We start from the raw sequence: 16,558 nt of genomic DNA on the forward strand, positions 1-16,558 counted from the left end.
CTCACCCTAAATGTTTGAGCAACACGAACTATATCATACATAATTTTGGCTTTTTACGATCTTCTTTAGCAGATAGATGTAATCTGGGAGGGTAGGGGAAGTGCTGGATGCATGACACTTTCACTGTGTTCTTCCTTTTCTGCAGTCATCTCAGCTTAAGACTGTCAGTTCTGTTTTCAGAGTAAAAATACCTATTCTCAAATGTGGAAGAATTAGCAGAGCTGCAGATGGTGCTGCTTCAAAACTAGCATGACAAGAACCAGAAAAGGGAGAAAGATCTGTATTGGTTAAAAGCAAGAGCATAAAGTTCGAAATTAGGATCAGAAAACACGAATTAAACAAATGATATCAGAATAACAGAATGTTTATTTTATTTTCATTTAATTACAGCAGAGAACTGAAATATCTAACAAAACTGTCTCTTACATATGTTGTCCAGTGCCTCACACATCCTTTCAATAATCCTCCTGGCTATCCCCTTGCAATATGAATGAAGTATCCAATGGACAGAAAAAAATCATCAAAGGCAAAATATTTGCGCGTCAATAGCAACTGCATCATTGGTGGAACACAATCATTTCTGAAAGAAAGAAAAAGAAAGACGTGTCACAATTTGTTTGACAATTCAAGAGAAATTTTAAAACGTAACTTGCTAGTCACTCCTTTCACTGTTATGATTATGTAGATTCAATAACTGAAGACTCCCTTTTCGCTGGACGACAATACCTATATCCCTATGACACACAGACAACAATTACTTTATGGTAAATATTGATGTGGTTGTGTGGATAATACTAATAACAGAAAAACACAACAGTGAAATCCTACAGCTTCCTCGAAAGACAGACTTTCCTACTCATTTTACTACATTAAACCTAGCTTGAGTAAGCACAAATAATTTACACGTTTATAGGAATAATTCTAGGTGGCGTTCAGTTTTTTTTACTCTGAAGCACTCTCAAAAACATGGAAAGTGGTTTTCTGGTGGGAGATAAGAGGGAACAATATTTTCTGCTATAAATGCTGCTGAGAGAACTCTGGACATTAGCATACTATCAAACTTTTTGTTACAATAAACAGTCATAAGCCATAAATTTCAGAAAAATGGTACTTCACAGCAGTGCAATATAAGATATTTCAGTTTCAGTTACATTCAGCTAGCTACAATCTGAAATAAAGGAGGGCACTGAAAAATAACTTGATATTCAAAGAAAGAAAAACAAACATAGCATTCCAGGCACTCCTTCCACATGCTACAACAACATTGATTTATTAATTAGACTCCTGTTCTGCTCCTATAACATACATACATAGCTATTACTTTATGATAAATATGGATGGGCTTATGTGGATAATACTGATAATTGAGTGACACAACAGCTATGTTCTGTAGCTGAGGAGGCATCACCATTTTTCCTGAAAATCTTACTGTGTTAAACTTATCCTGAGTAAGCCCAGATAGTCCACAGGCTTCAATGAATAATGGTAGGTGGGAGACAGTGTTGTTACTCTGAAGCATTAATGGGCCTGCAGTCCCAATATTTTCACTAAACGTCGAAAGTTGTTCTGACATTGTTGTGATGTTTACAGAAACGGTCATTCCTAATAGAAAATAAGAGTGGAAAAACATTTTCTGCTACTGAAGTAATGTTGCTGAATGAAACTGAAACACTAACGTTTTATCAAAACGTTTTTCTGCATGAAAAATCAATGTTTTCGTCTAGAACTGAAACAGCTGTTAATCCAAATAGTACCCATAACTGATGTGGTTCTTCGATTTCGTTAGGTCTATTAAGATGCTGTTAAATAAAACGAAACAGTCCTTTACACTACTGCAGGAACTGTAACAAACACCAGACAAATAAGACTATTTTGCCAGGAATCGTCATTTTAATGTGTTTGATTTACATAAAAACACAATGAAATTCGCGAAGTACTGAAATCAAATGCATTCTACTACAAATAAACAGTATTGTTTTAGAAAACAGAAATAGTCTCACCTGTCCGTCATATGCTCCAGTTCCTCATGTACAGGATTGAAAAGACGAAGTACGCTTCGAGAAGCAAAATCTGAATATAAATTAGGAATCGGCGACGTCTCACTTTCTTCTCATTCCTCATTCTCATGAACAGTTCAGACAAAATCTCGTCATTGCTGTCTGCAACTGCGTCTGTCACTATTCCTGCCATTTTCAAAACTTGTTCACCAGTTAAGCTCGCCAGCCGGCTAAAAATCGCCGGTTAACGAGTTTATTCCCCGATTAGGTGTTATTCCGAGTACGCACGACGCGTTTCTCGCGCTATTCCGGAAACAGAACTTAACCGGCTAATAACTGGAGAGTTTACAACCAATCCTAAAAGAAAAGGGCTTAGTCTACTGACGCATAGCACGATCCAACTCATGTAAATCTCCGGCCTTGGTAGTTTCAGTGACCATTCCAGTAACGAAAAATGTTCCGAAAGACTTTAAGAATTATAAACAATTTATTATTTCTTATGATGGATTTTTTATCCGCCGTTTTTCATCTGCTCTAAACAGATTCTGATCTTATTGCTGAAGTGTACGAGAAAGCACATATCTTTGGATTTATTGTATTGCGTTACATCTCTGGGGGTGGTTGTCAATTAGCAGAGGAAAAGGTGTTGGTGGAAAGGGAAGGGGTGGAGTAGTTTTGAGGTTTAGGAATAAATAATTTAATACGTATGGAGTTTACGGAGGAAGGTACTGAAATTTGCAGTTGAAGCCCAATTGTCTCAGCTGCTAAACAATTCTCTGAACCACTTGAATTTTTTACAATGTTTTCCGGCAGAAATGTATGTAAAATGAAGCCGTATAATGCATTACGTCAAAAGTGCGCACAATGAGAGGACTAAATAACATTGTATTAACAGTAAGATTTTCTTCTCTCTTTCTTAAAAATGTAGGCAACGCTATTTTGTAGTTTCCATGCATGCATTTTGTTAGTGTCATTACCCAGTATCTAGTATATTTTCTACTTTCCAGCATCGTTTCCTCACACATCAAAAATTTAGTCGTAAAATTCAACGATTCCTCCGTGCATTATTTATTCATAAAAATCTGAGAATGTGGCACAAGTTTACATTTCTTAACGAAAAATATTCTCACGTAATGGCACTAACCACACCCCTCCCAAGTACCCTTTAGCATACACACTGCTTGATTTTTGACTGCGCGCATTGGTACCACGTAACGGTAACTCCGACGAAAAATATCAGAACCGCAGATTTTTTTAGATGTTTCAGACCCGTCACCCCTCCCCACCCCCACCCGTCCCCTCCTGGGGGCCGCAGTACCTGAACCCCTTTCGTTCTTTTTTTTTCCAAATGAAGCACTGATGCATAATTAGTGACGTATATATATATATATATATATATATATATATAGAGCTCGAATATATTACGCGCTTGATAGTTTAAAACAGTACATGAAAGCTTGAAGAAATATTCTTTCGGTACAAGGTACATGGATGTGCAATAATTTGCATAAACCCAATTTTGATTTTAAAATCTTTTCTTTGCCATACATGTAAATACAGTATAAATGAATTTGAGGTCATATGCCAGATTTAATGCAAATATTGACATATCGCATCTCGGAGAAGACAGGTAAACAGTAGAACATTTTTGTCAGGTTTACACAGAGATGTAGGGTACTGGATATATGTTTATCATAGGCTTATTCATTTGTGTGAAAACCCACTCATGCCACTAGCAAGGTGTTGATACCTATTTGACACATTCTTCCGGGACTTCGGTGTTCAATGGTTGTTAAAATACAAGTGGGAAAGCAGAATGGTTTATTAACATCATTTTGAATTACTTTATACAAAATATGAAGTTGTTAAGTAAATGCCTCCATTAGAAGATGTGACATTATAAATTCTCATTCTGTAATTGTTTCCACTAGTCATAACCCGTACCTTGAAAAATGTTTAAGTAAGCTAAACAAAATAATTAAAATACATCCACATGTTCAGTCATTTGCTCATCGGTCGTTGCTAAAATCCGATATGTGATTAACTGTTCATTTCTGTTATGACTGTTACCCAGTACTGTACTGTTTTTATGAACCTTACATAGATTAATACATGTGTAACATCCTGTTAAAAACTCTATAAATACAATGGTTGATAAAAATGTTAAATATATCTTCATTGTTGTGAAACTGAAATTACCTCTGTTTTTCCTCATTTCCTACCTGTAACACTTTAGGGTGGTAATTTACAAAATGCTCATATTTAGGCGAGTGGTATAAGAATACTAGCAAGCATCAGACAAATGAAGGATGCTCATTGAGAGTTTAATCTTTGGGGTATGATTTTGTATGTCATTTGCAATAGTTTTACCAAGTTGAGTGTGTTCAGCTATCCCAGTAGTTGAAAGATAAACAATGTCCTATAAGAAGAGTGACCCAATCCTAGTACAATCTGTAGGCAAATTTAAAAATGAAGATGAAGCATCTGTGATGTAGATTGAAGATTGGAATTTTATGTTGACTCTCTCTGTGTCTGTTTTACATGGCCTTTTTTACAGCCAATAAATGAATTTTTTTAAATGATAGGTTTGGCGGGCTAGTTTAGTATGTCTAATGCCCAGTCAGGGAAGTAAGTCTTTTGTATTGTCCTGGGAAATTCCTTTGATCTATAAATGACCAGATTATCTGTGAGAATTATTTAGAATTCATTGAGGTTAAGATTTTGCCAATAAAACTTAGTAATTTGTAAATCATGACCATTTTGAATAAAGAAATAATATCAAAAGAGGGCCACTTTCAAGAGGGGTCTGACATATCGGTTGTTATGCACTGACGTAGTGCTAGATTATCAACTTGAAACAAAAAGAATAAGCCATGTTTTCTGTATAACTGGGCAAAAGTTTACCATACTGTGGAATGGTAAATGTAGTATTTAAGTGTGTACCTTTGTCTGTGGTTCCTGTATGCATGTGAAATGAAGGTAAACTTTCAATGTTGATTAATAACATTGAAGGAAAGAGCACAGAGAAATAAGAAATTTATGGCGCTTAGCAGTTGTGTGAAGACTGTTAATACAACCTTCACATAGCACAGTACATCAGATCAGATTGTGACTATGGTTAAGAACTTCAGAAAAAGTGCAAGTTCTTACACTGACATGCATTTTTCTATTTTCAGTGTACCTGTGTAAAATTATGACTGCACTCGAAAATGGAAGATTAACTAAGCATAATATTAAAATCGACTAATATTTAGCACTTGCTGAAATTAATGCAAGTAGGTATTGTGTTAATATAATCTGCTGGTGATTTGGAAGATGTGTTAAGAACAACTATAACTGGAGTAAAACTTGTAAATAATTAGAAGTACTTTTCTCTAAAAGATGGACTAAGAAGTAAATCAAGCTCATATAGGAGTGGGATGTGTACTCTTTATTCTTTCTTTTTCACCCGTTGGTGGTACTGACTGTCAGAAAGTGGGTTTGCAAAGAGGAAAACAAAATATAACAAACACTTGGCACCAGTGTAAAGACAGTTGGAAGTTTACAGCAATTGATGCTAAAAATATGCAAATTTTATCATATGTAAAAGGAATGTTGTTAGTGTACTCAGTTCGGTGATTGGTTCGATGCAACTCTAGTCACTAGTCTGTCATGTGCAAACCTCTTCATCTCTACATAACTCTTGCAACTTACTCATTTGAACCTTCTTACTGTAGTCAGTCCTTGTCTCTCTGTTTCTGTCACATCCCCCCCTTGCCTCCCCCCCCCCCCTCTCAACTACCGTGTGACATTGTACCACATCTTTTTTTCCTCAATTTGATTCAGTACCTCCTTGTTAGTTATGCTATTTACCCTCCTAATCTTCAGCCTTTTCCTATCACACTGCATCTCAAAAGCTGCTTTTCTTGTCTGAATTGTTTGTTGTCTACATTTCACTTCTGTACTAGGCCACAGCCCAGACAAATGCCTGCAGAAAAGACTTCCTCCTCATTAAACTGTTGTTAACAAATTTCTCTTTTTTTCAGAAATGCTTTTTTTTCCCCCCTCCTTGCTATCGCCACTTTTCATTTTACATCCTCTCTACTTCAGCCATTATCAGTTGCTTTGCTTTACAAACATTCCATGATATAATTTCCTCTAAATTGCCTGAATTAATTCAGCTTCATTCCTTTATTCTTGTTGTACTTCTGTATATGTTCATCTTATAACCTCTTTTCAAGATGGTACACATTCTTTCCAACTGCTGTTCCATCCTTTGCCATTTCTGAAAGAATTACAATATCGTTAGCAAAGCCCAAAGTTTTGCGTATCTTCTCCCCGAACTTTAATTCCCTATGCAAATTGCTCCTTGCTTTCCTTCATAGCGTGTTCAGTATGCAGATTGAATACTACTGGGATAGGCTAAAACATTGTTTCACTCCCTTCTCGACTATTGCTACCTTGTCAGTCTTTTGACTCTTTCAACTGCAGTTAGTTTTCTGAAAAGTTTTGGATAATTTTTTGCTCCCAGTATTTTATATTTGTTAAACTCAGGATTTTTGAAGAATACATTCAGGTTTCAATTTTCAAAAGTGATCTTCAAATGCTGTAAACATAGATTTGCCGTTCTGTAGTTCATCTTCAAAGTTAATTTACAGGGCGTTTCCTCGCATGTTATACATTTCTTAATCTTTCCCAAGGCCACAATCTATCACTTGTTCCATTCTTCTGTAAATAGTTCATGTCAGTATTTTGTAACCATGACTTATTCACATCAATTAGCACCTGCCTCCTTTGGAGTTGAAACTGTCTTCCTGAAATCTGAAGGTATTTCACCTGTCTCTTGCATACTGCATGCCAGGTGGAATAGTTTTACCATGATGTGTTTCCCCCAAAGATCTTAACAATTCTGAAGAATGGTCATCTGCTTACAGGCGCTTGTTTCAGATTGGGCCTTTCTGTACTGTGTCAGATTCTGGCAGTATCATATCTCCCAGCTGAAGTTCATCTTCTTATTCTTCCCTTTCTACAATATTGTGTTAAAATTAATTTCCCTTGTATGGCTTTGTACATAATCCCTCCTCCTTTCAGCCTTCTCGTCTTTGCATAGCACTGGCGTGCCATTGTAGGTTTTAATAATCATACAGCTGCTTTCTGTTCTCCTTATGTTACTTGATGTAAACAGAACTTATTAAATCATGTAAGTGGCCAGCGTGTTGCCCTCTCCCTCTCCTGTTTCTTGAAGTTAACCCTGTCGATTCTTCTGCTTTCAGTAAATACACCTGAACTGTTAAACATCTAATCTTGCCCTTGAAAATAGGCAGCTGTTTGTTATATTAATAAAGTGTGCAAGCTGCTTATCCATTTTGAATCCATCTTTAGTAGGATCTCAAGTATGGGTGGTCAACTTAGTTGATGTGTGTAAATATTATTACCTTTATACCTAATATTGTAGCTGTGTACACATTTCTGCAGCATAGTTGAAAAATTTACATTTAAAGAAAATGTCAGTGTTTTAAATTTTCTGCAAATGATGCCTTTATAATGCACCCAACAGCTTTCTTGTGTAATTTTGTTGGACTTTATATATGTACATACATGCTGAATTGCCATATAGTGTCACACAATATAGATAAGAATGCATGTCATACGCTGAGGTGACAAAAGTCATGAGATACCTTCTAATATCATGTTGAACGTCCTTTTGCCCAGCGTAGTGCAGCAGCTCAACTTGGCATGTTGTTGGAAGCCCCCTGCAGAAATATGAGCTACGCTGCCTCTATAGCTGTCCATAGTTGCGAAAATGTTGCCAGTGGAGAATTTTGTGTACAAACTGTCCTCTTGATTATGTCATATAAATGTTTAATGGGTGGCGAAATCATTCGCTTGAATTGTTCAGAATGTTCTTTGAACCAGTCATGAAAAACTGTGACCCGGGGACATGCTGCATTGTCACTCATAAAAATTCCATTGTTGTTTGGGAACATGAAGCCCATGAATGACTGCAAATAATCTCAAAGTAGCTGAACATAACCATTTCCAGTCAGTGATCAGTTCAGATGGACCAGAGGACCCAGTCCAGTCCATTCCATTCCATTCCATTTAAATGCACCCCACACTAATATGGAGCCACCGCCAGCTTGCACAGAGCCTTGTTAACAACTTGGATCCATGGCTTCGTTGAGCCTGCACCACACTTGAAGACTACCATCAGCTCTTACCAACTGAAATCAGGAGTAATGTAACCAGGTCCCAATTTCCCAGTCATCTAGGGTCTGACTGATATGGTCACGAGCCCAGGAGATGCACTGCATGTGATGTCATGGTGTTAGCAAAGGCACTCACATTGGTCATCTCCTGCCATAGACCATTAACACCAAATTTTGCCACACTATTCTAACGAATTATTTCACACATTATTACTTGTTTGTTAGCACTGATGACTCTATGCAAATGTCGCTGCTCACGGTCGTTAAGTGAAGGCCGTTGGCCACTGTATTGTCTGTGGTGAGAGGCAATTAATCATATTTTGTATTCTCTGCACACTCTTGACACTGTGGATCTTTGAATATTGAATTATATCTCTTGCACGTGGTACTCCCAACATTGTATATGTGCATATCACTATCCCATGAATTTTGTCACCTCAGTGTATCTTTGCAACAAATCCTCAGTGTTGACTGCTTGGAGACTTTTCTCTGAGGAGAGGATATGTGTGCACTCGTTTTTGAACAGATTTGATTGTTTGTGATACCATAGAAGAATTTCTATTACTGTAATTTGTGAAAGGTGGTGGGTAGGAATAAGTAAAACACACACACACACACACACACACACACACACACACACACACACTCTCTCTCTCTCTCTCTCTCTCTCTCTCTCTCTCTCTCTCTCTCTCCAGGAATTTGTAACACTAGGTTTCAGAGACCTAACTCCCAAAATTTCACTTCTAATTATGAATAGATTTTTCCCATTGGTTTATTTAATTGTCCCTTCTTACATCTAGATCTATACTCTACAAGCACCTTATAATGTGAGGTTGATGCTACTTTGGGTGCCACCATCATTTCTTCTTTTCCCTGTTCAGTTTGCAAATAATGTGAGAGAGTGAGTGTTGGTAACCCTCTGAGCTCAAATTTCACCTTATTCTGTTCTTATGTCTATGCAACAGTGGAAAACAGGGAAGATCTTTGAGTGTACCATGAACTTTTCTCTTTTTTCCAGAGTCTTGAGTATGTATGGTATTAATTTTCTTGCAAGAACTAATTTTTCGGCATTGGCTGTTTTTTTGCACCTGGTGTAATAATGAATGTTGATCCACAATAATCAGGTGTATGGCTTTCACATTGCATATGTCAGTCATTTTCACACAGTATTTTAACTGACCTATGTAGCAGTGTATACTGATGGGCCTAACTGTGAGAATTCTCAGAGCGGCTCTGTATTATTTGCTGAATGTGTGTTGAAAATTCTCTTACTAAATTAATTTGATATTTCTTTGACAGTTATGAACAATGATGGGGTGATGAGATGTAGTCATGCCACAGAATTCATCTCATCTGACTTCCTAATTCATACAGTACATGTACCATCAGAGAAGATAGTCCATGATTATGTAGGACTCAATTATTTGCATACAAAGAAATCAATAATATGTCGTCATGCTGATAATGAGACCACTGAAATTTTAGGGCAGTGTGATTGGAGGTGAAGCAAGGGATACAATTTACATTCACTCTGCATAGCCATTTAGCTATTGAAGCACTTGGTTCATGGGAGGAGGAGTAGCTATACGTGAAGAAAAAGGAGGAGAGATTGCTGGAACTGATATAATATCTGTGATGTACCCTCAATTGTGCCACTTGTTCAATGCCTCTCTCCACCTATCGAAACTGTTCATGATTGGATTTTTGGAAGGTGAAGGAGCCCTTAATTTTTCAAATTCAGTTTTCTGTTGGATGTGGCATAAGAACTATGCTCTATGGGTGGCATGTAAATACTTTGGAATCTACTGCAGTCATACAACCAGTACAGATTTGTGTGTGATATTCTGAAATATGCAAATGATTAAGGAACTATTTGCTTGATATTAATCTAGGAAGAATGGTTTTGATTGCTCTAGCGGTTTGACATGTGTTACTCCACATGATGATACCACTGAAAGTTAGTAGACCACTCTCTAGCTCAACATTCACTTTATGAGGAAGAAAACACACTCTCTTCTCCAAAAAAGACACTGGAATTTGAGATTGCACTATGTGCATTCTCATGTTCAAACACCAGTTTCTTTTGTTCATCTTGATTGTGGTATAGTAACAAAGCCAAGTTCTTCATCGTAGAAAGTACTATTTTAATAGTGCGCTACCCAAATTGCACAGTTTTTGAGTATTTAATTGCACCACAAGACAGGTTTTACCCTTTGAGAATCTTGTCACAGTTACATACACAAAGAAACAATCTTCAGCACTTTAATGTGAATTCAGTTACGTATAGGGTATCTGGCGGTATGACGCGCTGATCTGCTTCCAACAGTTTTCAGCCAGCAGCAATATTGTCTGCAGAGGCATATGAAATTCTGAGTTTAGTGTAAAATATCCTGAATACTCTAAGTGTGTAAGTGATGTGAACAGTCTTATCCAAGCATTGACATAAATTCATTGTAACATTGTCAACCATCTATAAAGGTTATACTGCAAAATTGGCCACCATTTGTCTTTGTTCCACTGCAACGTTCGCCAACATTAATGTATCAACTACTACACAAAATATGAAGCTCTTGACTGCAGTACATGATCACGTCCAACTGTGAAGTGATGTGCCTAATTGGTATTAGCACCCATTGCACATACACTGATAAATGCATATAAGCAACATACATGTGTGTGGCCTGATGAAGAAAGCAAGTTTGAAAGCTCATTGGCAATAACTGTTTCTTTTTTATGTTTGTATGTTTTATCTGCATGGTAGAAATGGTCACACCCCACACTAGAATGCCCCATTACCATATTGATTTATTCAGTTTCATATTTTTTCCCCCAGATCAGATGCTATGCCTTAGTGCCCAAAAGCTTTGTCAGCTCAGTTGCAGTCAAACTGTTGCCTTCAGATATCAAAACTGGAATAGATACTCTTGAATAACTTTTTTGTTGCTGCAGCTGTAAACATGAAATTGTCTCAAATTCTGCAGTGGCCTCAGACATACCTTTAAAATTCCATGTACAATTCTTTCTATTAGGAGATCACTTTGTAAATTATCATTCATTCATTCTAAAACCCTTTTTTCATAATTTTTGAAGAAATGTTAGTAATATTGTTAAAAATAGGATTTGTTTTCTTTTAAGTATGTATAATGCTTCTTCCTTTAGTATATTTATTGAGATAATATATTTCAGGTGAGCAGGGGAAATTTTTTGGACCATTATCTTTCACAGAAGTGGACTTGGAACACTACATTCATACTTTAGATGTGGATGAGTTATTGCCATGTATCCTGTGTGAAGATAAATTTGTTCTACCAAGTAAAAACAAAGAATTTATAGAACACTTATATGATTGTCACAGATTACTCATATCTGATCTACACCACATTGTGGATTTGAAAAGGTAAGTTTATTCACATTATATCCTAATTATGCTTTTTTTATGAGCTGATATTCTTAACATACATACCCTAAATATCTGCTAATATCTCCAGTTACTTCAGATACTGGAAAGACCGATTTGCATCTCTGCCTGTAACTGATGTGTGTCATGTGATAGAACAACAGTTTTCGTCTCACAGTTCTTATGTATTGGGAGCATTTGTAGAGGAGGACAAAGCCTTGAGAGAGAAACTACAGCGTAAGCGGTTGGTAAGTTATGGATTTAAATATGTGTGTAATACTGTATTATGTACTTCAGCTATTCAGTTACATTTTTTCATTAAATATTATTATGTAGAACAATAAATTATACAGACAAATGAAGAAACTGTATTTATATGGTTACTTGCTTGGCTTTTAGTTGTTTCTAAAAGAGTACGTACTTCTATTCAAGAATTCCTTTATAGTAGTGGAGAATTTGAAAAAGAGAAACAACTTGGCATTTGAAAATACTTCTAACAGACATTTTATATTCGTGGGTAGATTTTATAGTTTTGCATTTCACTCCATTCTGTACCAATGTTAGAATTACTAGAGTAAAATGCAGATAATGTTTTCTTTTAGTGTTGTATTTATGTATACTTCTATTACTTTCAAACTGCCGTGGAAAACTTAATTTTATTATTCATAAATTTACTGTCAGGACGTGGTTAATATCCCCAATTGATTAAACAGATGGCTGCAAAATGTGTACATGTGAAGTCCAAACATTTTAATTACTTTCTGCTGAACCTCAGCATTTTAGGTCATCTATCATATGGCTTCTTGAGGTTATGTTTGCCAGTGTTCAACCCAAAAATGTAGAACTCACTATTCTGTTCATTATTTTTTGTTGACCCACTATGTTAATACACAATTATTAAAATGTTCTGGGCCATTATGCCATAGTCGACTGGATTTCACTTTAAAATCCAATGTTATGTCCCCATCTATGGCAGACATTTTCAATAGGGGTCGTAGCTTCTTTGAATATCCAAATCACACCATGGCTCGCTACTGACTACAGCAAAATTCTGCTTCCACCCAGTGGCATGATATCACGTTTTGAATGCACGAGTTCTATTGGCCATAGTCGACTGTAATCGTCGGCTGTAGTCCACAGCTCATGGTCTGGCTGTCGCGTTCACGCTTCCAGAGCACAGGGTCTCGGGTTCGATTCCCGGCGGTGTCAAGGATTTTCACCTGCCTCAAGATGACTGGGTGTATGTGTTGTCCTCATCATTTCATAATCATTCATGAAAGTAGCGAGATTGAACTGAGCAAAGGTTGGGAAATTGTACGGGCGCTGATAACCACGCAGTTGAGCGCCCCACAAACCAAACATCATCAGCATCACATCGTCGGCTGTTGCTCTCACCCCATGGTGTAAGACTGGTGCACATCTTTTTCAGCATCGGAGTCCAGATGTCATTCAATGTTATGCCATCCTCCTTCCTATTGAAATTCCTTGAGTGTTTTACAATTTTTATGGCCTCTCTGTATAACCTTTCATTGTATCCTTGCTGTCTCTGGATCACGGGGTCCCGGGTTCGATTCCCGGTCGGATTGGGAAATTTCTCTGCTTGGTGACTGGGTGTTTGTGTTGTCATCAGCATCAACATCATCATTTGTGACAGTGACTTGATTGGACTGTGAAAAAAAATTGAACTGTGTAACAATTGGGACTTTGTGCAGGTTCTAATGACTGCGCAGTTGAGTGCCCTACAAAACCAATCATCATCATCATCGTATCTGATTGTGATTTTGTCCAATCAGAATAAATGTAGTGGTCTCCTGGCTGCAAAGCATGTTCTGAAACAACTGATCTGTCAGGTATCTGCAATTGCCCTTGAGCTCTTTTAGTCATTTTTGACTTCTTTTTGTACTACCAGTGACACCTCCCCATAACTACACAGAATGCTATAAATTCCTGCTGTTTCCAGCAGTTTGTGAGCACCCTTGGGCGATTTTAGGTGATCTTATATCTTTCGGATGGGTTTGTAGATTACTGTGATTTTCCACTTTTCCAAGATTTTTCCTATATGGTCAGTAACATCCTTAATGAAAGGCAGGAAAACTTTCAGTTTCACTGGCACTTGAGCATCGCCATAATTTCTACGTGGTCGTCTTAACATTCTTTTCACCTCAGCGAATGAATAACCATTTTAGAGCAATGCACTGATGAGATGTTTCAATTCCGTGACAAGCAGTTCTGGTTGACAGATTTCCCATGCTCTTGCCTGCCAAAGTTTTTACGATGCCTTGCTTTTGTTTTGGGTGGTGGTTCAGATCTCGGTGTAGGTAACAGTCTGTGTGTGTGGGTTTTTGGTAAACCATGTTGCCCAAGGTACCATCTTCTTTCTTGGAAACTAGCACATCAAGAAAATTCAATCTTCTGTTGCAATACTTCATTGAGCAGAACCATAGTGAATTACAATACCACATCAAAACTAACATGTTCTCCAGCTGTACCACTGTGCTGTCTAATTTACTGACAAAATATGCCCAGTTCTCGATATCCAAGTCCGATCGACACACATATGGTCATATTAATGTTGTCAAGAACTTGGCACCTGTTTGATTGCCACATTCTTGACAACCATATTACGACCATATGTGAGGCAATCGGATTCATATATCAAGAATTTGGCACATTTTATCAGTAAGCTAAGTGCCATTGTGGTACAATTTTCCTCCCGACTTTGCAGAACTGTTCAAATATTGCCTCACAACCATGTATTTCAAATGAAACAATGAGCTCTATGAGCAGATAGATGGTGTTACTATAGAAATCCCCTTAAGCCCAGATATAGAAAACTATTTTATGGAAAAATTCGAGGAGCAGACATTGGAAACTGTGAACAAGAAGCCAAATATTTGGTCCCAATGATAGGTTTGTCTTGTGGCACCAAGGCAGGGAGAAACTGGATTGTTTTCAAAACAATCTCAACTGGATCGGTTGAAGGATTCAGTTTACCATGGAGGAGGAGGAGGCAGGAGGAAGATTGAATTTTCTTGATGTGCTAGTTTTCAAGAAAGAAGATGGTACCTTAGACCACACGGTTTACTGAAAACCCACACACACAGGCTGTTACCTACACCAGGTTTCAAACCACCACCCACTACAAACGTGGGGGATCATAAAAATGTTGGCAGATACAGCAAGAGAAATCTGCAAACCTAATCTGCTTGACACAGAATTAAAACATCTCATCATCACAATGCTCAAGAATAGTTATTCATTTGCCGAGGTGAAAAGAGCCTTAAGGCCACCACATACAAATCCTAGCACTGTTCAAGTGCTGGTGAAATCAAAAGTTTTCCTGCCTTTCATTAAGGATATTACTGACTGCATAGGAAAAATCTTGAAAAAGTGGAACCCGGAAGATACTAAATTACCTAAAATCAGCCAAGGATGTTCACCAATTGCTGGAAAAAGCAGGACTTTATAGAATTATGTGTAGTTGTGTGTGTGGGGGGGGGGGGGGGGGGACTGATTTTGTTTCTGGCATGATGCACAACTCGAACACCATCCCAAAGAGGGACTTTTCTGACAGTTTCATATGGTTTTATGAATGTTCTGTGCACTGTAATCATGGGGGGGAGGGGGAGGACTATGTAGAACAGCTTTTAGCTGAAGCATTAAAACCACAATCTTAACTTTTTTAAATTTTTTATTAATTCAGCCTTGAAACTTCCTGAATTAATAGGGCATATGACCGAAATATTGTCCAAAATATGAAAACTACAATGACATTGCATGTGCTTCAATAGTTCAATAGTTGTGCTATCAAAGTATTGGGAAGAGCTCTCTAGGACTTTGATGGAAATGTAGGTAAATAATGAAATCTTATCAGATCTAAGAATAACATCATCTTAAAATATTTGTCAGTTTACAAGTTTTTGTCGCAATGGTGTTCGCAACGAGCCAAAAGGGCATCTCCTCCTATAAGTACAAGTGGACAGGCCATAGAACTTATTTCCCATTAACTTCTCCACATGTTATAAAGAGAACTGTATGTGTGGTCTAGGAATCTGAACAAGAGATTCCTTATAACAGAATCATCCAATGGTATTCTTTCAGATGCTAAGATAAATTTATAACCATTCCTGAATTTGGGTCTTGCTTCAATCCTGGGTATGTCTCATCTCTAGCATCATCCAAATTGTCACACCAAAGTCAGCTGTTTCCAAAATAATAACATTGTTGCCATTGTCAGTTGGCAGAAGCATAATGACAGGATCACTGCAGAATGTGCATAGTGCATAGGGCAAAGTTCACTATGTGTGACCCTCATGATAAGTGCTGATACAAGGCTGGATAATACTTCACAATGGTGTGATTTTAAGTTTCTTCTTATGGGCTGAGAATACAACTGTACTGATATCACTCATATTGTTGATTTACATTATTATGCAATTTCTCTGTTGCAGAAACTGGCAAAGTTTCCCTCTATGTTGTTCTGCAGATACCTTCTGTAATGGCATTTGTTCCGCCACTGTGTGCATGTCTATCCAGTCCTTATCTGAGGCTGAAAGTGAACTATCAGTTTCAATGACAGAACTAATGCTATCTCATCATTTAAAAAGAGATTTACCTTTGAAGTCTGCAATATGCCTAGGGAGACTGCAGATCAAATGACAAGAAACTAGGCAGCTCCTTTCAGAATCTAAACCTCCAGCACCTAACATGTTTAATTCTGATGGCAATCGACTTTACATGGTCTGTAGCGATTCATAGTATGATTAATTAATATTATGTCAGGCAATAACCGTATATTTTAGAAAAGCTTCTACCTGGTCTTACATTAAAATCAATGAACAGATCAAAACCTCTCGCCCATTCTCTGTTAAATTAGATTAAAATATGCTGTAGTTAAGCTTTTCTATAAGAAAGGTATCAATAACCACCCAGTAGTCTTGCTTCCTGCATCATTCTCCAATTTTACTTATTGTTTA

The 16,558-nt window shown here is 37.3% G+C and overlaps 1 protein-coding gene across 2 annotated transcripts in view; it reads left to right on the plus strand.

Annotated features, from left to right (window-relative positions):
- The first annotated feature begins 2,617 nt into the window (after positions 1-2,617).
- The window catches only part of LOC124721807 (zinc finger protein 277), a 134,656-nt gene continuing 120,715 nt past the window's right edge, over positions 2,618-16,558 (plus strand). Inside the window, exons 1-3 of one of the 2 annotated variants that reach the window (XM_047246928.1) lie at positions 2,618-2,722; positions 11,372-11,582; positions 11,674-11,830. In XM_047246928.1, coding sequence (XP_047102884.1) covers positions 2,704-2,722; positions 11,372-11,582; positions 11,674-11,830 — 387 coding nt within the window. In that variant the 5' untranslated portion in view covers positions 2,618-2,703. Of the gene's footprint in view, positions 2,723-3,476; positions 3,817-11,371; positions 11,583-11,673; positions 11,831-16,558 lie in introns of those variants that run through there. The other variant, XM_047246927.1, reaches the window with a different exon arrangement.

The sequence above is a fragment of the Schistocerca piceifrons genome, chromosome X, assembly GCF_021461385.2.
Source record: "Schistocerca piceifrons isolate TAMUIC-IGC-003096 chromosome X, iqSchPice1.1, whole genome shotgun sequence".
Taxonomy (NCBI): Eukaryota; Metazoa; Arthropoda; class Insecta; order Orthoptera; family Acrididae; genus Schistocerca; species Schistocerca piceifrons.